The sequence below is a fragment of the Morchella sextelata genome (assembly GCF_020137385.1).
Source record: "Morchella sextelata strain SCLS chromosome Unknown scls_15, whole genome shotgun sequence".
NCBI lineage: Eukaryota > Fungi > Ascomycota > Pezizomycetes > Pezizales > Morchellaceae > Morchella > Morchella sextelata.
In genome coordinates this window covers 210,256-234,386 of record NW_025408630.1, presented here as the reverse complement: position 1 = coordinate 234,386, position 24,131 = coordinate 210,256, and the positions used below count along the sequence as shown (strand labels likewise).

The 24,131-nt window shown below is 48.0% G+C and overlaps 7 protein-coding genes across 7 annotated transcripts; 4 read left to right on the top strand and 3 right to left on the bottom strand.

Annotated features, from left to right (window-relative positions):
• Positions 1 to 32: 32 nt before the first annotated feature.
• Positions 33 to 2,654, top strand: H6S33_003390 (uncharacterized protein; the record flags this gene model as incomplete). The annotated part of the gene is made up of 8 exons (XM_044835133.1): positions 33 to 469; positions 567 to 862; positions 922 to 1,032; positions 1,089 to 1,168; positions 1,222 to 1,329; positions 1,397 to 1,504; positions 1,565 to 2,536; positions 2,598 to 2,654. 8 exons carry the CDS (start codon positions 33 to 35, stop codon positions 2,652 to 2,654), a joined length of 2,169 nt encoding a protein of 722 aa, XP_044691751.1.
• Positions 2,655 to 6,219: 3,565 nt separating this feature from the next.
• On the top strand, positions 6,220 to 7,182 carry H6S33_003389 (uncharacterized protein; the record flags this gene model as incomplete). Its single annotated transcript, XM_044835132.1, has 1 exon — positions 6,220 to 7,182. The coding sequence occupies one exon, from the start codon at positions 6,220 to 6,222 to the stop codon at positions 7,180 to 7,182; it is 963 nt and encodes a 320-aa protein (XP_044691750.1).
• A 2,017-nt stretch (positions 7,183 to 9,199) lies between these two features.
• On the bottom strand, positions 9,200 to 9,727 carry H6S33_003388 (uncharacterized protein; the record flags this gene model as incomplete). Its single annotated transcript, XM_044835131.1, has 2 exons — positions 9,200 to 9,553; positions 9,620 to 9,727. The coding sequence occupies 2 exons, from the start codon at positions 9,725 to 9,727 to the stop codon at positions 9,200 to 9,202; spliced, it is 462 nt and encodes a 153-aa protein (XP_044691749.1).
• A 1,247-nt stretch (positions 9,728 to 10,974) lies between these two features.
• On the bottom strand, positions 10,975 to 12,148 carry H6S33_003387 (uncharacterized protein; the record flags this gene model as incomplete). The annotated part of the gene is made up of 3 exons (XM_044835130.1): positions 10,975 to 11,016; positions 11,104 to 12,050; positions 12,118 to 12,148. The coding sequence occupies 3 exons, from the start codon at positions 12,146 to 12,148 to the stop codon at positions 10,975 to 10,977; spliced, it is 1,020 nt and encodes a 339-aa protein (XP_044691748.1).
• A 430-nt stretch (positions 12,149 to 12,578) lies between these two features.
• Positions 12,579 to 12,794, top strand: H6S33_003386 (uncharacterized protein; the record flags this gene model as incomplete). The annotated part of the gene is made up of 1 exon (XM_044835129.1): positions 12,579 to 12,794. One exon carries the CDS (start codon positions 12,579 to 12,581, stop codon positions 12,792 to 12,794), a length of 216 nt encoding a protein of 71 aa, XP_044691747.1.
• Positions 12,795 to 13,062: 268 nt separating this feature from the next.
• On the top strand, positions 13,063 to 14,816 carry H6S33_003385 (uncharacterized protein; the record flags this gene model as incomplete). The annotated part of the gene is made up of 4 exons (XM_044835128.1): positions 13,063 to 13,129; positions 13,196 to 14,502; positions 14,580 to 14,672; positions 14,796 to 14,816. 4 exons carry the CDS (start codon positions 13,063 to 13,065, stop codon positions 14,814 to 14,816), a joined length of 1,488 nt encoding a protein of 495 aa, XP_044691746.1.
• A 5,577-nt stretch (positions 14,817 to 20,393) lies between these two features.
• On the bottom strand, positions 20,394 to 23,551 carry H6S33_003384 (uncharacterized protein; the record flags this gene model as incomplete). The annotated part of the gene is made up of 8 exons (XM_044835127.1): positions 20,394 to 21,343; positions 21,402 to 21,601; positions 21,676 to 21,706; positions 21,771 to 22,003; positions 22,085 to 22,207; positions 22,292 to 22,917; positions 22,994 to 23,061; positions 23,122 to 23,551. 8 exons carry the CDS (start codon positions 23,549 to 23,551, stop codon positions 20,394 to 20,396), a joined length of 2,661 nt encoding a protein of 886 aa, XP_044691745.1.
• Between the last annotated feature and the right edge of the window lie 580 nt (positions 23,552 to 24,131).

The window sequence follows — 24,131 nt, the reverse complement described above, 5'->3', positions numbered from 1 at the left end:
CAGAGCTAAGACCCACGTAGTCATCTTGAACAATGCCAGAACCCATCACAATAATAAGTGCCCTAGCGACCATCATCGGCGTGACCATTACCACCTCTATCCAACTCACCAACCTCTTTTCTTCCATCCGCGATGCGCCAAAAGAGATTCTCGGACTATATCTCGAGCTACAGTCGATACAGTCTGTAATTTTAGACATTCAGAGATCCTTTGAGAGTGGGGGTGTATCTGATTCTGTTCCCAGCGAATGGATTGAGGATCTGGACTTGACATTGCGTGGTTGCGCGGATGTTCTTGCTGAGCTTACAACTTTAATAAATAAATTGAAGAGTAATATGCAAACTGGCTGGTATAAAAGAACGTGGAAAGGCGTCAAATGGACGTTTCTAGAGAGGGATGTCAAAGTTTTAACGACAAGACTAGAGAGCTTCAAAAGTACATTAGGTTTGAAAATGCAAGCATTGTCAACGTAAGTGCTCACAAGAAAATGCGACCGATGATTCTTTTAATGTATTTAAAGTTCAGGCTTAATTTTCTACATTAACTGACCTCGGTTGAGTTTTTAGTATGATTAATGTCCGTGTTGAAGGACGCGTTGATCAGCTTCATGACGGTGTGGGTGAGATACGTGACATGCTTGATCGCTTGGTATCGTCAGAGACAATAGTGGAAGATTCTGGAAGAATTTTCTTGGAGAATAGCATTAATGGAGTTCCTGGCTATGTTCCCACTTCTCCCGCTCTGAGCTCAGGTTTTCGCTCGACCTCTTCTCTACAAAATTCTCCTCCAACCTATTGGAGCCTCTTTTCCTCTTTATGGAAGAGTGGAGCAAGCAAAAATATGGCAAATCAATACTCATATGGTAAGTGAGCTTGTGATCGTTATATTTATGTGATTTAATTCTAACTTATTGCAATATAGAGGATTCTTCATATATCCAATTGCAACGGAAGACGATGATTGATACCCACCAGACTTTATACCCTGTGATGCCGTCGCAACAGTCTTCGGAACAAAGGGATACACACACAAGTGGGTATCACTAGTTCAAGATATAAATTCTCATCTCTTACCAATCTTCTTTGCAGGACGTCCATCTGAAGCGTTCTTACCACGCTTGGGTACCAATAATGATCAGGATTACTTAGTCTCTGTTGGCATTAGATTTGTGAATAATCCCCCGTAACACTTCACGAATGGCAGTTCAACTAATCATTACAGGGCTCAAACTCTAGCAGCGCAGTTTATCTGGTTAGCTGCCTAAAGGGGAATTTCACTAGCGATGCGATAGATGAGCCGCCAAGTTTGAGCGATCGATTGGTCAGTAAGGTAAGCCTATTAATCGCATGTATTACAAAAGAGAGATGGGATATCAGTTTCTGACAAAATTGCAAAGATCCCAATTGTTCTTTCTTACAATCATGGTGGGCAACTGGCGGGCTGGGTTCATGATACGGCAAATTCCCTAGACTCGAATGGAGTACCAAGATCCGGGATTCAACGGGTATATTTATCTTCCTTACTGGTCGGTACCAAGGTCTCTACATTCTGACTTCCCCTATAGGTATCTACATTATATTCAAACGTAACAAGCTGGAAGCCATGGACTACTCCCGCCACTCTTCCACGCGGAAAGCAGCAAACTGATCTTGCTGTTGAATACCTTCTGAAACTCCGCGAAGCGATATACTTGGACCTGTACAGGGATTTTGGTTATGGCTTTCGTCCTAACATGACTTACCACCTTGTCGCTCCCATAGCTTTCAGTGATACCGAAAAAGAAAGCCTAAAATCTGCAATCATGCAATTAGGGTTCCTGGAAGACACGAAAAATTCGCGACTAACAATAGTTACTGAGCCCGAGGCCGCAATCACAAATCTCCTTAACGCAAGGTCAATAGATCTTGAGATCCACCATGCTGTACTTACCATTAGCTTTGGGGGTGATAGGGTCGACCTTATTGCCTACCAAGTGACCGAAGGAGTTATAGTTCCGTGCACTTATAGATCTGGCGACACTTCTGGGTTTAAATCACCACGGAATAGATTCACAACACTTGCTCAAAATAAGATCGCAGCAATGAGAATCCACGAGCAATCAGCAGAAAGAGTTTTCGAAAAATGTATGCTGCACTTTGAGAATGAGATCAATGAAAATTTCAGTAACTGCGGACGGAGCTGGCGTGTTAATCTTTCAGCGGAGGGAAAATTCTTCAGGGCAGGGGTAATCGATCAAGACGGGTTCATGACATTCACAAATGCAGAGATTTTACAGTGCTTCTACCCGCTTTGCGAGCGAACTACGGACCTAGCGAGGGCTCAGATAACAAGCATCGAACACCAAGAGTTGAAACTGGAGGGTGTTCTCTTCATGGGTGAATTTGCAAAACCCAGTTACCTTGAGAAGACTGTTGAGTCCAATTTAAAACAGAAATATCCGCACTGTTTCTTTTCACCTGTAGATTCATGTGCGGCAATCGCGGATGGAGCGGCAAGAGCAGGCCTGATGCCAGAGGTTAGGAGACCTCACTACAAAGTAATAACACAGCAGGCAAGGTTTTTTTCTGACGCAAATGAACTTATAGATGCGCCGATAGCCTATCGAATCCCCGGTACCACCTCCTGTTGGACGATTTACGGTACGACTACATTGAAATGTTTGAGATTATACTTTCCTCTTCATTCTCTGGAACGACATACTCTAAAGACGTTTATCCTTTGTATAATTATAATACGTTTCTACAAAGAGGCTAGTGGGCGAAGATTAGCTGGTCTAAGTATATGTATACGTTTTAAGGCGAATTGCAAGTTGGTATGCAGTAGTCGAGTCTACACGCGAGTGGATGAAGCTATTAGGCCGAGAAACTTGAAGGGAAACCAATTTACTACAAGACCTATCGATTCATTTTATTATATTCTGAACCCTTATCTGACCTATTAAGGCAGGTCATAGACTTGATCTTGAAACCTTTGCAAGATCTATGCCGTTGTTCTAAACTATATAGTCTTCCTCATCCTCACCAGGAACGTTTTCTATTGGTTGTGTACTATTTCTAATATTGGTTGCATATCATTAGACAAAGATCTACTCCCGAGATGGAAGGGAACTGGCATTATATTAAAAGGCGTGTAGCTATTGTAATTGATGGATATAAAAGAATAAACACTGACAGAACTACAGCTATATTTTTATACAAGCATTTTCCGGCCTTTGGCCGGAGTAGGAGCTGTTATGGCTTAAACAATATCAGTTTACCAACGCTTAAGATCACTGAAACCCCAAGATGCCCTGTGCACATATCTGATATACTATTTGGTTGACTCAAGGTATGTTGGAACTAATATCTACTGGCTGACTCAAACATATTTGATAGAATATCTACTAACTCCAACATATTTGATAGAATATCTACTTACTGACAAACATATTTGATAGAGAAAAAGAAAACCCCTCAAACCTGGCCAATCAAAACCTTTAAATAACACATTGCATATCGGTATATCTATATACTTATTAGATATCAAGTTCGAATTTCCCCGATAGCATTTTATCATGAACTACATGTACATACTAAAGCTACTCATTGAATGACTTATAGTGCATACTAGAGCTAATATATGACAGATTACCTATAAGGAAAGATGGAGATGAGGTTTAGTGCGTGCCTGTACGTTTGGATGGCCCAATAATCCAGAATGATAAATAGTCTATCGCAGTACCGCCCGCACCTTCATTTCCTCACTACATTTGGGCAGCCGGAGGCCGCACCCCGCTTGTAGTCATAGAAAATCACTCGCAACTACCAATGGCCCCGCGCTTTTAAGAAAATTAATTAAGTAGTTAATCAAGTTCACATATCATTTTCCAATTCCCTCAGTCAGAAACACCTCATCGCAGGCCACTACTATATTACGTAGCATACACAAAGTACATCGGCTTATGATATCCTTCCGATAGTTTCAAGACAACAGATCAGTTTTTTGCGATGAATGTACAGGTAATTTTTAACTGACACAAACTACAGGGAGGTATTTCCATTTCGTAGGTATTCTTTACCAGATCGATCTGCGTCATACTTCACGGTGCGAAAAATGATGCCATGAGATGCATAAGCTTCAGAAGTCTTGTCACGAACAAGATGAAGCCCCTTCGCATCTACAAGTACGTACGCGTATACGGATATACCAAGGCATGTCTCTTCATTTATAAAACTAGCCAGCCATCATCAATAGTGGCTATGGGTCGGTCTAGCGATCTCGCTCTATACAATTGCCTACATATGTGGCAAAGCTTCAATGCGGTGAGTTTGCTAGCAGATATACACACATGTATGTAGAGTATACATGTAGGTACAAGTTTAATTGAATTTAGTAAGCTTCTAAGTTGCATAATAGATGTCGCAGGATATATATGTACAAGTGGAATGCGGCCTCCGGCCGCAATTAACATGTAGTGGACAAATAGAGGTTGTCAACCTTACTATCTATGGATAGATTTGCGTTATCATCCGGCATAGGTCTTTAGGACATGTAGTGCGTCCAGCCCATAGTCTATTCCGAGGTGAATAATAGAAACAGGTCCAGTCTGATTGTATAAGCACTGCACTAATTGCTGGTTTGGATGGTTAAAATCCCTGTGTGTGACATTTTTTCCTTCTCAATAAGCTGGCTCACAATCGGGGCGGGGTGCCGCTGCGCGGCACACCGACCCCTCCTCACTCACACGAGTTCTTAATATTAATGTGTAGTTCACAAAAGGATATCTGGTAGTTCAAGGTTGATATATAAGACTATATATCTTACTTGCCAGTGTTTGCCCTTTTGCTGTCAGCTCCCTTCCCGGCATTCCCGGGTCCTATCTCGGGAGCAGCTCTTTGTCTGTACATATATATGTGCTTCTATCTGTGGTATGCAGACTATATATTCTAACCAATAGAAATGCTTCGTGATTACAATGAGGAAGCTTATACTGTTTATGTTTATTTAAGATGTATTTAAATGGTATATCCGGTAATGTAATTAGGTAGCGGGAAACCTATTTACAGATTTTTTCGCGCTTGTAGATGTCGAACGTATATAGAGCGGTTTCAAGGCAATATATATTCATCCTTTTGATGAAGACTTGAGTACTCACAGATGAGTGTATGTGGACGCATGGCATGGGAGGGTCTCTGGGGAAGAAGCGTGATCTGATATCACCTCGCCTCGCCCGATAAGGCGTCCTGATTATTAAATTCTAGGCAAGGAGACCGCACATATATCATTCTACTCCTATTTTCCTGGCGTTTTCGAACTGGAGCACTATTGCATGCACCAAAAATCATTAATTGCGTCCACAAACGTCAGGAAGATACGAGTACTGATGCAATCATATGCAGCCACATAAAGCCGGGGGAAATACATAGTTGACAAGCGAGTAGCTACGTGGTAACTACGAACATACACTATAACATGGAGAGAATATATATATGTGACTACTAAGTCTCTATCTTGGGGAACATCATCAAGTTGAGGATGCACTAACACACACATAAGTAAGAACCTCGTCAAAATGATACTCATAGCTCATGTTTTGAGGATTAAGCAACCGCTATCTGTCTTGGCCGACCAGCGTCCCTTCATCCCCAACGTCGCCCCCAAGGTTCTCAGGTGAGCTAGATGTCAACCGCCACCATCTCACGCGCGGAAAGAATAACACTGGGCCAGATAAAAAGAAGAGATGAAGGCCACCAATATGGATGGATAATAGCCCTATCACTTGAGGTACCTATCACGAGCGCTGCGCAGCCTTCGAGGCGTATCAGTTTTCTGTCGCGTCTCCCAGAGGAGACAACGCGGTGAGCAAGTCTGGGCCTCGCTGCGTCTTCAGTTTGTTTCTGCCTAGAGGGTGATCTTTATACTTGTAGCAAGATACGCATCGTGATCTGAATATTGGCGGGATTGCGGGTTAAGGAGGACGCGGCGTGCGCATATCATGGGTTAAACTATCGATCGTTTGGATATATCGCTAGTGGGTTCAGGAAAGCGTTCCCAAGGCTTGCATTTAAATAATATATCCGAGTCAGTATCTTTCTCATTTCTCTTCTTCCCACTTACTTCCCTACGGTCTCAAGACCGGAATCTACCAAAGCAACCTGACACCTTCTACAGACCCGGGCAACCCTTCTTGACAATTACAAACGGTTCACACCTGAAGGTACACGAACGCCCTCCCCCCCGATGGTCTTTCACTCTTCTATAGCCCGCGCACTGGTAGCCTATGCACTCTTCCTCTCAGGCGCAAACTGTCAGGAATCAATCGTAAAGCCCGACCAACTCTCCCTCGTCACCAAAGGAGAAGATTACTCAATCATGTGGAGAGTCATCGATCCTCCAGAAACTTCATATGTATCTATCACGCTCGTGAATCCTAGCATGAATCTTGGTGGTGGTCTGGACATCATCACGAACGCGTTCCGCGTGAAGATAGACGACCGCAATGAGGGGCCCGGCTTCTTTGTCTACTCCTACCCGTGGTTTCCTAGCAATTTACTGGAGGCCAGCGACACTTATCATATCCGCGTCGTGGACGGCAATGTCACACTCGAGTCTCAGAGCTTCTATATCGGCTCAATAGCGGATATAAAAAAGAAGGACCCAGTCAAGTCGCAGGGATTCCGCACCGGCCCAAGAGCGAATAGGAAAGAGAAGGATTCAGTCCGGAACAGGGGGCCAGTGCTGTCCGCCGAGGCAGTTTGGGGCCTAGTTGGTGGTGCAACAGTTATCTTGGTTCTGGTCCTCATTGTGCTTGTGGTCTACATAGCGAGGCGGGGTGGTTGCACAATTGCAAAGAAGGTTAGGCTGGAGGGCGTGGAACGAGCAGAGATAAAGGCTGAAGGACCTGAGGAAATGATTTATCGCCTTGCAGAGCTAGAAACCCGCATAAAAGAGCTAGAAGGAAGCCGGGGAGAATTACTCTCGTGCCCAGGCTTTTGTCAACTCGTTCCCTCTTCTACGGGCTGTAGAATTACACCAAAGGCTTGGCACGATATTAAGGGCAACAAGGAACGCTCAGAGTTACCTGGAAGCGTGATAGTGGGAAAGGAAGCAACGGCGGATCTACTACAAAGAGAAAAGCCTGCACTGAGTCGGAAACCGAGCGCGTATAAAAATTCGAGGGAACTTTTTACCGTTGGAGCGTAGGTTTTATATACTACATAATATTATATATCTACCTCTATTTCTTTTTCTTTCTTTTTAATTTTGCTCCGCGCGGGATTGCGGGGTGCAGCTGGTTGGCATGGGGTGTGCTCTGGGTTACCTATAATATTTGTTTTTCAGATACTATAACTTTGACTTTTTAGTTATTTGAAACTTATATCTCATCCTTATTCTTTTCTACCACTACTTTACGCCAAGCCCATACATATGGGCTTGTTTGCTAGAAGTAACGGTACCTAAACTACGTAGACCTCTCTCTCTCTCTTTCCCCCCCCCCCCCCCCCCCAAATACCCCTAGAGCATCTGTTCCGGGCGACTCGCAAATACCCTGGATTCGCCAATGGACTGCTTGCTCCATACATCGGGGACCGGACCGGTCCATTGGCGAATGGACTGGATAAAGGGTAATGGAATTGGGTCTTTAAATTAACTCGAGAATAATCTAGACTCTACTAGAGCTCATAGGGCCCTAATAAGTAGTTGTAGAGGTCACTGAAGCTGATAGAGACCACAAGATAGCACATATCAGGCGTCAGTTGTTAATATTGAGGTCTTAAGCTCGCTAAAGATCATGAAGATGCTAATTACTTTTGTAGGTTTGGTTTCTAGGGTCGATGGTTTTTTTCAGAGGTTTCTGATGGTTGTAGAGATCGTTCAGGATTGATATAAACCATTATTAGCTGTGAGTGATGAGCTATTTGTCCTACTAAAACCACAGTATTCCCAGGCCATTCGCGAATAGACTGGTCCAGCCACAGATGTATGAGCCTAGAAGTCCATTCGCGAATACCTCAAGTCCATTCGCGAATTTGTCAAGGCCATTGGCGAATCCGTCAAATCCGCCAACGGCCCGGAACACATCGACCCATGCAGCCCGCGCCCCCCTAGTGTCCCATATTACCCTAGTTCTGCACGCGAGCCCCAGTACGCACCATCGGCCACCATCGGGCATCAGCTCATTCGGGAGTGAGCGGGGGCTCTAATACAAGAGCGTGTAGCCCCCTATCTTCCCCTGTATCTTGGCTAAAATATAACGAACGCATGATGGTCGTCCTACTTGTACAATTAAACTAATGAATTATCAACCGGTCAATCAATGGTCGTCCTACTACTACTTTTCATCATGCAGCAACCACAAATCGTCATAACGGTGAGGTTGCATGCAATTAATGAATTAAACAAAAAAAAAAAAAAAAAAAAAAAATGCCCCAACCCCATGGAACACCACACCCACCAGTGCAGCACCAGGGCTAAACATACCACCACTCCCACGGTGGGCTCGCGCGTAGATCTATTCAATTAATCAGAAAAGATGCATGGGAACCCTAACCCTACATACGAGTGATAGTCTGTGATGCGGGTGGTTGGATTTTTTTGTTTGTTTAATTCATTAATTGCATACAACCTTACTGTTATGGCAATATAATGGCAGGGAGTGGTTGGAACTGTGAGTCTTGGATAATGATCCTGGTCGGGTGGGGATGGTGGGGATGGTGGGAGGGGGGGCGGGGATGTAGCTCCGGAGTCGAAATCGGATATGGGCTAGCTAGGTATTGGGCGCTATTAAGCGCTGTTGTGTGCTATTGTGTGCTGTTGTGGGCTGCTGTAGACTGGTTGATTGATTGGTTGGTTGATTGATTGATTGATGATTGATTAATTGTATTGCTGTAGACTGGTTAATTGATTGATTGATAATTGATTAATCGTATTGCTGTAGACTGGTTGGCTATATGGTGTGGAGATGTGGCGTGTGTGAGGTAATGGGTGGTGTAGAGTTGGTGGGTGCGTATCACGGGTTTGGATCTTCGGACTGACGTATATGTGGAGTATAAGCGTAGTAAAAATGAGTATGTAACCACGTCGGTATGCTGCCCAAAATGGGCCCCCACACATTATCGTCCCCGTCCTCCTCCTCCTCTACCCCCTCCCCCTCCCCTTCCCCTTCCCCCTCCTCCTCGCCACCCTCTCCCCTCTCCTCCTCCTCGCCGCCTCCTCCCTCTCACTCCTCGCAGCACGCTCCCTCCTCCCCGCATTCAACGCCCGAAACCGCCTCTCCTCCACCTCCGCCAACTCCCTTGGCACGCGCAGCCCCCCCCGCGCTCCGCAGCGCCCGCTGCAGCGTGCCGCGCAAGCGGGCGATAGTAGCTTTCTCTGGCGCGTCGAGCCCGTACAGCAGGCACTGCGCGCGCCACCACGTCTTGGGGCGGTCCCTGTTTGCCAGGCGGGACGGCGGCGCGCCGAGGAGGTGGGTGTGGAGGGTTGCTGGCGGCTCGCGGGGGTGCGTGGCGTGGAGGAGGCCGGCGCCGAGGGTGGTGAAGTGCGGAGGGAGGCGGAGGGGGGGAGTGGACGATTGCTAGCGGGGGGTCAGTGAGGCTTATGGGGGATTGGGGGGAGGGGGGAGGGGGGAGGGGGGTCGTACGGTGGAGTTCGGGGGTGGGTGTGCGTTCGGGCTCTGGGTGAGGAGAGAGGGCCGGGGTGTGGGCTCTTTTGGCGGGCTGTGGCGGGCGGTGGTTGTGGTTCTGGGCATTGGGATGTTATTTGGGACGCCACTCGAGAACCTGGGATCGGTGTTTTGTTTTGTGAATAGCGGGGTGGTGGTGAACGTGGGAGCGGTGGGGGAGATACACGAAGAGCTGTGGAGGTCGATGGGAAACTTGCGCTGTCGTTGCACGCACGCACGGAGGGCCCAAGTCAGTGGGCTAGGTGAGTGAGTGCCGTGTTACTATTCCTAGTAACATTCGCCACTGCTAGCACAGATCTGGCCACAATTAGTAGGGCCAGGTGGGCGCTATGCCGCATTCCACCTAGCATCCGAGCAACTACTCACGCAGCCGAGTGAGATCCCGTGAACGGTGGTGGGGCTCTGTTGCTGGTTCCTCGCAGGAAGATAAGAGTGCTGATGGTCGGATCGAGGGGGTTAACTTGTAGACTCTCGAAACATGCTTGACCGAGCCCGACCACGTATGTAACAAGCCGTTGGAGGGTGTTTTGATACATGGTCTGCTAACCTGCCGCCCATTGACCCGTCCCGTCCAATAGATGGAGTGTGTACTGTTGGTTATATACGGCCAGTGGTGGTGGATGTTGTCAACAATTTTATTTCTAAACGTTTCATTATGTAGTTCCTAAACTATCTGTACTTTTGTGTTTATTAGTTAGAGGTAGTCTGGCCTCTCAGCTGTAAGTATAAGGAGCGGGCTTTCCTTTGTTTCTACTCATCAGTTCATACAATACACCATCTACATTCTCGGCTCTTTACTTTATCGTCTCTGAAAACATGTACTACCTACATGTACATGAGTGGAGTCCAAAATTCTGAAGTCATGGGTTGTATGTATGTACTCCGACCTTCTCGCGCGCATCATGCCTGTAATTGGTGACGTTTTCATCTTGAGGTTTGTTTAAATCGCCTGTGCACGAACTGGCAAATACATACTAACCTCTTCACTAACGCCATGCAACTCTCAATACACACTCCATGTCTCGCATTACCTTGGGGCCCCGTGGATACAACAAGCACACATGTACACGCAATGCGGGCGAGATCAATTATGAACTAGAAGCTCGAACCGCCAATGATCTAGCCAACATATATTCCTACTAATGCACAAAAGAAAAAAAAAACGATCCACAACTACATGTACTTGGCCCAGAAGACCCGATCTACGCTATACGCTTGCAAGAATCAAACTCCGACTCGACATACTCAGCACTGCTGCTGCTCTCTAGGCTATGTTGCGCTTTGGACAAGCATTGCACTGCTGGATCTAGCTCTCAATAAGGCTGGACCCACCTGGGACTGTAGCCCTCGTGGTCCTAATACTCATCAGAATCATAATGGTCATCTTGGTCCTGATGGCCACCTTGGCCCTGATACCCCTCGTGGTTCGAATACCCCCACACAGCCTGCCCTGACCCCCCGCGAGCTTCCAAGGTCTTGCGGTCGACCTCCTCCTCATCCCCATACGCTTCCAGCCTGCTGAGCCGGAGAGCTTCATAGAGTGCACGGTCCTCATAGTCGCCACCGCTGCCGTAATAATCCTCATCCTCATCATTCACCGGCACCTGGAGATCGCTCATCCGCGGGGCCTGTGCCGGGGCCCCACTACCACCGCGGCCCCGTCCCGCCGTCTGTTTCGGCCTGGTGGCAGGCTCTTTCGGTGCAGCGGGTCCCTTCGACCGTGCGGTCTTCGGCGCGGCTCCTCCTCTCTTTGCAGTCTGCTTCGCTCTGGAGGCTGGCTCTTTCGATGCAGCGGGTCCCTTCGCCCGTGCGGTCTTTGGCGCGGGACCTCCCCAATTTGCGGTCTGCTTCGCTCTGGAGGCTGGCTCTGTTTTCCTAGCTCGCGCTTTCGGGACCTGCGGGGTGTGCATGTTGACCGTGACATTGAAAGTCACACCACCATCCTCGGCAGCCGACTTCTTCCCCGGCTTGGTGATCCTTGCATCGGCGCCACGGATCCCCCTCAACGGATCCTTCGGCGGGGCCCTCCCCTTGGCCACCGCCACCCCCGTCGCCTCCCGCATCTCGGCGTTCAACTTCCGAAACCTTCCGTTCTCCCTACGCTCCGTCTCCTGCATCGCGTCCGGCACCCTCAACCCCCCCATCAGGATTGCGTCCTGGAGCTTGGCTCGTAGCTCTACGACGGTGCGCTTCTCCGGCGCGTCGAGGCCGTAGAGGAGGCATTGGGCGCGCCACCAGGTCTTTGAGCGGTCCTTGTTGGCCAGCGGCGGGTGCGAGAAGAGGAGAGTGTGGAGCGTTGAGGGCAGTTCGCGGGGGTGCGTGGCGTGGAGGAGGCCGGCGCCGAGAGTGGTGAAGTATGGGGGGACGGGGATAGGGGGGAGGACGATTGCTGGCCGCGGGGGGGGGGGGGTTAGCGGGGTCTACAGAGAATTGGGGGGGAGGGGGGGGGGGCGTACGGTGGAGTGCGGAGGCGGTGGAGGGGGGCATTGTTGTGCGTGTAGTTGAGGTGGGGGAGATGCTTGGGGGGTTTTTGGGGGGGGTGTATGTACGGTGGTCCGGAGGAGGAGGTTGGGAGGGTAAACGTGTCACGGTCCAGGGGGGTGGGGGGCCTAATATGTTACATAAGAGGAAGGTTAGACGGCGCGTTGCCGTTCTCGGAAACGACTGTCTTACTCGATACCCGGCTAGTACGGATCGGGCCACAATTAGTAGGGCCTGCTCGACGCCATGCCGCATTCCAGCACTAGCATCCAAATAGCACCGAGTGCAATTGTAGTCTATTATTTGTAGAGAACCGAGGCCTAGCAACCGCCTGGTTACATGTATGTATGTATGTATGTATGTATGTATGTATGTAGCAGTATGTATCAGCCAGCCGAGTGAGATTCCATGACCCAGGCCCCCCTCGTTAAAGCCGATGCCAAGCACCTGCACCACGGTTGGGCTCAGTCAGGCATCCAACCCAATCCCGTCCCGCGCGGTGCAGCGAGCGAGTGGGAGAGCGCATGCGGGGTTCGCTTGCTACCTCCCTGCCGTGGACGAGGAGGACGAGGGGACGAGGAGGACGAGGAGGACGAGGAGGACGAGGAGGACGCTTTTTCTCTTTCACCTTGCTCTTCTCACAACTGCTTGATCAATTGCTGCATGCACGAAGGTTGATTGACTATCGCCGAACGGACGGAGGAGGAGAAGAAGAAGAAGAAGTGCGTACATACATACGCGTTGCACCCGGCCGAGAATACGTTCAAGACCTCCATCTCTCATCCCTCCATCCCTCCATCCCTCCATCTACATAGCAGGTAGAGCACCTCACCACAACATACAGACCTAATTGCACCGCCAAACACAAGTCCAAAGGCCCACACACACCGCCACAGCAGCAGCTAAAAAAACACAGCACCATGAGCTATGAGAGCTACCAGCGGGATACCCTCCCCTATCGATATGGCGTCAACGCGCCCTTAGGAGGTATTAATTCCCCCCCCCCGCCCCGTTAGCTATCCATCTATCTATACTGACCCCGCCGGCGGCCAGACGTAGAACTCCTCCGCGACGACTACTCGCCCCGCCGCTTATACAGAAACCGCCCCAACCGCGACGACACCAACTGGCCAGACTTCGAGGCCATGTACCAGCCCTTGCGCCACCTCGACTTTGTCACTCCCACCACACCGCCACAACCACAACCGCAACCACAGCCAGCGCCCAGAGTATCAGCATCAGCACGACCAAAACGACGCTTTCTCCGCGCAGCCCTCGGCTGGTTCCTCGAGTGGTTCCTCACCGTCTGCATATACCTCGTTTTCTACAACGTCAAGAAATGCCTCGAGGGGCTGTCGATACTGCTATCGGACTGGGACGGCTCGCTGCACCGGCTCAACACCTGGGCGTCGTCCTCCAAAGCCCAAGCATCGCACTACACAACCTCCAAGCTCCCCCCGCTCCTGCAACAAGCATGGTCCTCCCTATCCCAGGCCCTCCCCCCGCTGCTCCACAAAGCCCACACCGCCACATCCCGCCTCGCCGCCCATCTCTACAGATACCACGCCACAGCCCTCCCGCCGCTGCTCCACGCCTCGCAGGCGGCACTAACGCGGCTGCTCCACGCCTCGCAAGCAGCACTGACGCAGCTCCCCCCCCTCCTCCGCGACACCGCCGCGCGCACAACGCAGCTCCTCCACCACGCCCGCTCCGCCGCAACCGGCACCCCTGCATGCCGCTCCGCCGAGTGCCTCCGCATCGCCGCGCGCACAACGCGCTTCGTGGCCGAGGCGCGCGAGCTCGCGGTCACGGCCCTCGTCGCGCTCAGTTTGCTGCTTGTGATTGTGGCGGCGCAGTATGCGCACACGGCGCTGGCGAAGCTGGTCCATGGGGTGCTGCGCGTGCTGCTGCTGGGCGAGAAGTGGGCGAGCAGTAGTAGCAGCGACAGCAGCAGTAGCAGCAGCAGCGCGACGGGGGCGAGTGCCGGTGGTGGGGGCGTGGCGGTGAGCGGGGGTGCGACACGACGGGCCGTGCTGAACGTTGAGAGCCTGCAGAGGCGGGCGGAGAGCGTGTCGTTGCTGATGGAGGTGTTTGGGAGGACTGTGGGTGATGGCGGTGGGGAGGTGCAGGGGGAGCAGCGGGCGATGGTGGCGATGGCGCTGAGGGATGTTGTGAGCATTGGGAAGGAGTTGGGGATTGAGGAGGCGGCGGCGGCGGCGGTGGGAGGAGGTGCGGAGGGGCAGACGGTGGAGACGGAGACGGGGACGGGGACGGAGACGGGGGAGGGGGTGTGTGTGGTGTGTTATGACGGGGTGGCGGATATGGTGGTGCTGCCGTGTAAGCATTTGGCGCTGTGTGTGGTGCGTATCATCTTGCTACTTCCTCTTCCTCCCTGGTGCGTGTGCTGATGGATGGTGGGGGGGGGGGGGTATTGTAGACCTGCTGCGACGGCATGAGTATCCGCGAGCGCGGCGGCGCAGGCCACGGCAATGCGAAATGCCCGATTTGTAGAGCGATCGTTACGGACCGAGTATGTATCCCCCCGCCGCCGAAGAAGGAGAAGCACAAAGAGGAAGAAGCCGTGTGTGTGGGGGGGTGTGTGTGTGTGTGTGTGTAGAAATATATGTACTAATACACGCCTTGTCCCGCCCAGATGAAAATATTCCGAAGCTAGCCAGCCAGCGGCACGAGTTCCTTATGTCTGTACTATAGCAAACAAACGAAAAAAAGTTTCAGTGTCTGTATATCTGTGCGTGTGTATGGCACTTTTGCGGCTTTGGATACATGGCCTGACAATAAATTTCTGTTTTTTTTTTTTTTTTCTCTTGTGGTTTGGTTTGGTTTGGTTGGTTGGTTGGGCGCAGTGTACACTTGGAATTTAAAGGGCGGTATGGTGTGCTTGTCCTTGTTTCTGAATAGGTGGTAAGTGATGGGTGCCAGCGCCTGAGATACGGTGGAAGAGGATATATGGAGAGAGGACCGGAATGATGGAAACTAGTTGGGGGATATAGACGCTGGGTGTGCGCACTATATATGCATATGTAAAAGGCGGCCAGACCCTTCGTAGCGTCGCCCATGGAGCTTGGAGCTTGGAGCTTGGAGGGGGATAGCGATGGAGAAGGGATGGGGGGAGGTGAGTGCAGTGGGAGTTTGCATATAGATGACTATGGTGAGAGAAGTACTAGCCATAGTCATATGATACCACTGTCTCTAAATCTATACACATATTTCTAGTCTCGTACCCATCGGTATAGGGCCCTACAAGCAGCTTGCTACTAGTACTTATATCGTCTCCTCCGACTCGAGGGTATGAACTGTCCCTCGGCCGCATATACAGGAAGAGAAGAAGAAGCGTCTGGGGGGAGAAAAACGGATGACATCCCCAGTGGTATGGGGAATCGATCTGCTCAAGTGGTATCAAGAATCGACCGCTCGAGCTCTAGTTGGCGTAGTAGTGGGAGAGTCGACTCCCATATAGTGGGGGGAGGGGGGGGGGGGGGGGTGGCGCGTGCAAACCACAAGCACTTACATATTTGCTCCGGGCCACCGGCGAATACCCTCGAATTCGCGAATGGGCTCCTAGCCTCATGCATCTACGGCTGGGACCAGTCTATATATTCGCGCATAGCCCGGGTAGAACGAAGTTATAGTAAACTAGAATACCGCAAAATCTCAGGAATAACGAATCGAACTGGACTGGAATATTGGCCTTCGGATTGGTCAAATGCTTGTTGAGCCTCAATCCCACAGACCCAAAGCGTAACTTTTGGTCATCTTGACCAATGGGTAAGTGGTATTCCAGCCCAGTCCGATTCGTTATTCCTGAGATTCTGCGGTATCCCATCGTTACATCGCAACCACCAATGTTTTTCGGCCAACCTCCAATAACATCTGCAACCTCGACAGGGGGGGGGACCTCTGTGGCCTCAAGCCATCGAGCGCTGCCAACTCAAAGATCCCCCCCCCCCAAAAAAAAATCCTCAAAGACGTCGGCCTCGAAAAAGGGAACCTTCGCCAATATAATTGCAACAGCATGCTCCCTATAACCTCCCCCCCCCCCCCGGGGCGATCTTCGGCAGTGACCTGCAATCTTCAGTAGTGTCCAAACCATTAATTGACGGTTATGTTTTAGACACGAAATTTGATAGCCCTTTAACCAGTCCATTCGCCAATGGGCCGGGCCGGTCCGGTCCGGTCCTGGATGTATGGGGCAAGTAGTCGATCCATTCGCGAAGCCGAGGTGTTCGCCAATGGTTCGGGATAGATTGAGCTGGCTAGGACGTCAAAGATTTGGACCTATGGCTAGGATCGATATCGATATCGTTAGCGGGTGGTCCATAATGTATTGCATGGGTACTTTAATCCGTTCCCACTGTTCAGTTGGGTTCATTCTTCATGTGTTTAAGTTTCTTGTTCTTTCGTAATATATGCATTCTTGAAATAGTACGCTCAGCACATTTCATAGTATTGGAGGATTCTCATTTGTCATCATGAGTCACGGGTTCTGACTCATTTCTTTCACTGGTATTTATTAGTCATTGTTTTTCTATTTACTCATACGTCTATGATTCACTATGTTTTGTGTTGTCTTTCTTTAGTATAAATACGGGGCATTCTCCCCTCTCTAGTTAGTTGGAATAACACGCTCAATTACTACACTTCTCTACATACATTTACTCTAAGTTATAAGCCCGGAGACCACTCACGCTTATATAGTTCAAACTATTTTTACTATCAAAGTACACTCTATCGTTTCACTTTAAACATGTCAAACAACAGCGTAAAAATTCCCGCTTTACTATTTAAGCTGTCTGGTCAATGCCATTACACTGTTTAGAGAGACCTCACCTGTCGCATGTTAAAAGTTCACAATTTTGTGGAATCTAGTCAATGGTACGAGTAAGCGTCCTGTGTTCACAACTACTACCACGGTTATAGCGGCACCAGCTGCAGAACAAACCAGCAGAATGTGCAGCAGCAGCAGCAACACCAACAGCAGAAGAGGACAAAGAAGAAACTACAGACAACGCCGAAGAAATCAGAAAATGGGACAAAGAAAGATAACCTCACGGTCGTTTTTCCTTCAATCCAACATTGAATTTGAAGTCATTCTCACATTTCACTCCGGCTGATACCGCTCACCACCTTCTGGACTCAACTCGGGGATAGATTTGATCGAAAAACTGTATCTCCCCTCCACTCGCTTCTTGCCAACATTGTAACCCTACAGTATACGCCTGACAAATGCATCAAGGAACATCCAACCAATTTCAATACTCTTTGGTCATCCCTCCTCACTAGAACTAGTAACTCTACGGGATAAAACCAAAGACCCACTCAGTTACCACCTCCACCAACTCGCATCAGTCTCAGAAGTGAAAGCATCCTTCCTACTCCTCTCACTCTGGCACAAATCCCTCGAATCAGTCGTTGACAACCTGCAAACCAAGCCCAACATGACCTTCGATGACATCTATGAAAAGCTGTTGGATCTGGACTCACAATGCAACAACGATGGACAGGCGACTGGAGAAGCCTACAACATCAGGCAAGGAAACCCAGGACACGGAAGCAACAACAAAGTCGGCAAAGCACGGAAGAACAAAAAGGACAAAAGGAATTTCATATATACATGGTGCACCAAGAACGGCGAATATGCAAAAGGCCACATGCACAAAAATTGCCGGAAACTCAAAGCTTTCAGAGACAAAGAGAAGTCCGCTGCATCTGGCAACTTCAATGTCGTGTCCGGTACTGCATTTCTAACAAAACTAGACCTCTCTTTGATTCCTGACCTCTCTGGCTGTAACGGGGGTCTCTTCTAAGAGAAATAGAATGAAGTAGAATAGAGACAGCCGTGCAAGATAGACAATCAGGTTGCAGATTATTCAAAGATACTATCGCTAGAACTCAATAATCTTTAAGGGCTCTGCTACCGATAAGAACTTGGTTTTTCTTTCTGATGAAGACTGGAGAGAATAGGACTGAAGGGCGAGAATGAGCCTGAGTACTTATACTCCGAAGGCCTCTATTCTCTGCTCCTAACTCCTTACTAAGTTCCAGTGAAGCCTTTCCTCGGTGCCGGAAACAATACCACCGCTACCCCGCTTTTCTTTAAGCGTCAGCAGGTGTTTCCGATACCCAAGGCAACTACCCTTAGTCAAAGCCTTTGTAACACCTGCAGCTTTGGTTGCCACATGACCGGGGCTTGCATGAATGAGCTGCCGCTCAGATGTAAGCTTAATTATTGCTGAAGAGCTCTCGCTTATTGTAGACTTCCCTAGCATAGTCCTTGCCTATTCGGCGGTCCTACAATGCTCAGAGGATACAGAGGATCACCGGGCAATCAGAGCTTCACTCTGGCTGGTCTTCTAGTCACTGGCGAGGCATAGACTCGTCAGTCATTGCTTCCATGAATAGATCTCCTTCCTAGCGCCCGGAATGTAGTTACTCTAACAGCTGGTAGCTAACCACACTGTCGGTACTTGCATATCACCGTGCAACTGGCTTCTAACAATAACTCTCAGCATGCAACTGGGCCCTGTGTGTACTCATACACCAGACAGTTGAGGTTTCCAACCTTCCTGTTGGAATTTGGTGGCGTAGGTTGGTTGGTTTCCTAGACCATTTGGGTTTTGGTTTTTTTTTTTTTTTGGGAGGGGGGGGACTTTCATATATCGATTACTTAGTACACTGGGTTACGAGGAGTTGGATTAGTCAGAAAGGTTCTATTGAGTTCTATCGGGTTCTGTCTGTTGTAAATGTATAAGTCACTTTGGATTTGTCATCGTTGGGATTTCCTTGGGTATATTAGGAGGTTTCGCCCTCGTTTCTGTTCTCTTTCTCTTCTTTCTGTTGATACGCAATGTCTTCTGTACCTACGCTGTCTATTACTATACAATATTATTTCCTATTCTTTACTCAAGAAGACTACCGTGCTGCTGCTTCCCTTGTCCCGTTGACCCTTACCAACACTAGAGTCCTTTAAGACCCCTATTGTAGGCTCCCAGACCGATCTCTACTACCCCCTTTGTACCCTGCGGAATACTCGCTACTCGTCCCCTTGAGAGGGACATTGGGCAGATCGATCTCATAAACTAACATATACATCCCTAATTCGGCGGTTATGATTAGGCCAAACAAGGAAGTCGCGGCATTAACAACTGGTGGAATGAATAAATCCACACGCTTTCTCAAGATGTGGATAATATACCATGTGTAACTTTATAAAATATCACACATGCCTCTAAGGATGGTTTTAAAAGTTAAAGAATTCTTCGAGCATACATGCATGTACTTAAACTGTGGAAGCCTTTGTGCTAACTGAGATGGTTCTTACTTGTAAGTTGTAATGGGGTGGAAATCAAATGGGAAAGGGTAGGAGTGACATAGAAATCTTCATTAACTAAAGGAGAGTGCTTTTCTGTATCTATACATCCCACCGAGTGGTTCAACTGTCTGTATATATTCTTCCCGTCATTTTCAATCCAAACAATTTGCAATAGGAGGTTCCAAAATGAATCATAATGTCAATATGTGCGCGCGTCAATTTATTCTAGTATAAAACCGTATGTAGGTTCTATCTTCTCTGCCAATAGATTTTGAAGTTCCTAAAAATGGTCAATCTTCGTCCGGTGTACTTTGAATCTAGGGTCCGTTGACATACCTTCAGGTGTTGGTTTGATGTAGACTTTTGAGTCTGAGACATCAAAATTCCTGCAATGGCCAACTTTCTTTTCTGGAAAGACACCATGGACTTTGTCGAGAGTTTAGCTACGTAACGCACAAGAGATGGGGGAGGGGGTATTGCACTGACCTGCTCAATGGAGTCTTTCACGATATAGCGAGTTGTGATAACTTCATTTTTTTGGCCGATCCGATGTAATCTATCCAATGCCTGGTGCTCAACCATTGGATTCCACTGGGGCTCCATAAGGTGTACTCGAGAGGCGACGGTGAGGTTTAACCTTTTGTTCACTCAGCCACAATGCTTCAATGAGCGAGGGGAATGGGGGATATTTACCCAACAGCTCCACTGCCAATTGATATCAGCAAGATATTTATCTCCGGATCCGCGCGGAAGAAACGAACTGATTCGTCTCGTTGTCGCAGAGAGAGGCTTCCATCATACCGACAAAATTTCATTTGTTCAATGTTCAATGCAATTGCTATCAGATCTAACATTTTCGTCCAACAAGAAAATACAACACTAGAAAAGAAGTCAGTATCAACATATGCTATTTAGATAGGTTTAGATCATGGACTGATACCTTTTGATTGATTTGCCATCCTTATCCTTCCCCACATCCAGACGAAGGTTCTTTATTAATGCTTTGACTTTTGTAGACGGTCCACCGTAGGGTCTATCTTCCATCCATCGAGGATTATCCTCGTCTTTGAGAGTCTCTAGCGAGAACCCGGCGATTTCTGCGCATTTAGGACAAGAGATTTGAGATGAAGTGCCGAGTTGCGTTGTATTTAGCTCATACAGTCTTAAACAGCTGTCACAAATGGTGTGGGAACAAGCTTGCGAAGAAGAAATAGCTTCTGCCTCAGCCGCATCGGTTGCTTTGTTGCATAGCGCGCATCTTGGCGTGAAAAATCCGCTTGCAATTGGTTGAGTCGGACTTCCTTCCTGCACGTAGTCTTCCATGTCGATGTCCAAGCTACTTGATGGGTTGTGATCAGTATATGAGTATCCTTCCAGCCTATTTTGCACCACCGAGGGCAATAGGTCTTTTCCATGGTCACACATCAATCTTCGCCTAAGGATAGACTGCAGAATACTAAAGTAACTGAAACCACTTCCGCTTTCAGTGAGAGCATGCTCGATCATATTCGCCGAATCCTTTTTGTAGCCTTCATATAGACGTCTTTCTGGAGGTTCAAGGTGGATGTATACTTCTTGATCAATCTTCGGTGGTAGTTCAAGAATATCTTTATTCCTCCTTAAGCAGGTGGAACCTATGAGTATACGGAGGCTTCTCAAACCCTCCGGGTTTGCATTTTTCAGAGGTCGGACAATGTATTTCGAAAATGTACCCTCCTTATCAAATGGCGATAGACGTAGGAATCGGAGAAGTGTTCCAAAGTCTTGCAGCTTATTCTGTGTTGGAGTGCCGCTAAGGCACCAACGGCGTTGTGCTTCAAGCATGCAGACTGCTTTCGATTGTTGCGTCGAGTGTTCCCTAATTATATGTGCTGTTGTATCTCCGTTAGCTTGAATAGGGATCGAACTTCCAGTAGGATTCTTCAATACCTTCATCAAGGACGACCCGGAACCATTTGATTTCTTTCAGGGGCGATCGACGATACTGGTTGACATGTTTTGAAAAGACTTCTGCTCTTATGGTTGCATAGGTAGTAAGAACGATATCAAAATCTATGAGCTTCTCAATGCTGATATCTTTCTGTGCTCCGTGGTATGTATAAAAATTTACTGCTCCGGGTTTAATGTGGCTAATTGCCTTATCTTAGCCACTGAATTCGAGAAGAAGTCTCCAGAGGAGCGTAGTATATACATATTAACTTACTTGCGTATTTGCTCTCTCCAGCTATCCAACACTATTGGTAGATTTTTAAGTAAGTATATGGGTGTTAATTAGACTCTAAACTGAGGAAAGCCTACGTGATGCGGGTGCAACAATCAGGGTTGCCCTGGCATGTTTTCGAACTCGATTCAACGTAGGGCAATATTGGTAATTTGTACTCTGCGCGAACAAGTGTGCTTGGTCGAGGCTACGGGTTATTAAAGCAAGAGTCGTGAGCGACTTTCCTAGTCCCATATCGTCGGCAAGTATGCCTCCAGGGACTGCCTGGGGGCTTGCGCAGGTCTGTTTCTTTGTGATCAAATTTAGATAACTATATATTCCCATAACGCTCCCAGTCAATATATAGACGTATACTCTTATATTCAACACAGGGCGCGCGCCCGAAGATTACCTAACAACTCCAAGTTCGTTTTTTATTGGTTTATAGATCGAAGTACTGGTAAGCATATCTTCCTCATGAAAAGCAGGAGCTGTCTCTTTCCAGAGCATAAAATACACAGCCTGTTTTTGATGACTGATGACCCAAATCAGAATCATTTTGCCGCGATTTAAAAACAATTTGGCACCTCGAATAATGATAATATTGGGGTGATAGTACCTTAATAGCAATGTTTGAAGCTCGTCTCCCATTTTAATTTCTGGTAATTTATCATTGATGTTAGTGTCAAAAATCGTCTTGATCTTTTCCTCAACGTTCCGTAGACGGGGGCGAGATGCAGTGACTTGAGTCATCGTAACTAGCTCAGTTTCGTTAAAATAATGAGGATTTTTGTATTTGGGTTTCTTCTCATTGTTCACTGGAGACTGAAGATAGATGCCGTTTGCAGAAAGAATCCTTCCTACATCGTCGCCAACACTACTGGCACCGTAAACATTAATGTAGATAAAGATCGGGTTCTGTGGCTCTTTGGTTTTCAATTCGGTTATCTCCTCCGGCAGAAATAACTCAGGAGACGGTTGTGGTGAAGGTAGAAATGCCTGCAATCGAACTGATGGTATCTCTAGGATTTGAGAAACTCCTCTTGCTGAAATATCATCTAGGATTCCAATGTATTCCTTATCGCCAGAAGATAGATGCACTGTTACGAATGACTTCAGGAAGTTGATGGTTGTTTCGATTGCTGTATGCGCTTTAAGCTTGCTCCCCTTGTGATTTACGATTTGTGGTACACAAAGCTCCCGCAGATAGTCTGCACATCCAGTAATGACGGTGGAGTTTTTGATCTATGAAGAATAAGCTTGGCGTCTATGCATAGCCAAGAGGGTACCGGTAAATAGGGAAAGTTATTCAAGTATATACCATTCCAAAACATATCTCAGGCCCAATAATTTCTTGATGCACAACGACGTCGTCTTCATCGTAATCCTCTGCTTGTGTAAATGGTCAGAATGATATACCTTACTACTGTGTGTATAAGAGACTCAGACCTTCGTTGAGACTTATTGGCGTATCGGTATCATTCAAATGTAGCTTCCCGAAACAATTTACACGCCCAGCATATGAATATGGATCGTGAATTTCAATCCGTGGGGCCTGTAAGCCTCCGGGGTGCTTGTAGGCATTTTCGACTGCATCATATCTTAAGACTGCCAAACTGTTCGTCTCTGTAGAAGCATGACCGACAGGACTGACGGAGAACGGGTACACAGCAGGAGTGCTCGGACTGGAACATGGGCTATTTGCACCGCTAGAAATACACAAAGGTGATCGAGGACGGGTAAAGCTTTCGTTATAGCTATATCTTTGCCTTTTATCTTGGTTTGTAATTTCTTGGGTGGAATCATGGTAGTTGAGGGATTTATGGAATTCGAGAAAACTGCGTTTGGGTGAGAGTGTAGGATAATTCGAAGGATCCATGGAGTGAGATGTTGGGAGGGTATATAAGAAAGAAAATCAAAGAGGAATATAAAGAATGAGAAGAATTTTCGGCATTCTCCTCAAGCTACATACATACATTGATGATACGAAACGAGGCTACATGTAGAGTATATCGGTTGTTGACGTGACATTGCAACGTATGTACATACCTAGTCGAGTACCTACTGTATGTGCATGTATGCATGGCGGGGCTGAGCTGCTACAGAGATTTGACACTCCGCGAAGGCAGATGTACACGCGGTTAAACAACAACCATGACTTTTGAAGGGAGGCCGTACAAGGCGTCAATTATACTCCAGAGGCCGCACTATATACTCTTTTTTTCATTTTATAGTTCAAGTACTTCTAGTCATTGGGGTTGGTGTTAATTGCAGGCGTTGTTACCTCACTTTTATCCCGTGGGTGTACCTACATGTAGGTTTTCTTAGGCTCGTTTGATTACTAATCATCGATCATCGGTCTGGCTTAGATTGTAGCTTCTACCGGCCTTACTGCTAGTAGTACCATCTCACTACTACTACTACTACTACTACTACTACTACTACTACTACTACTACTA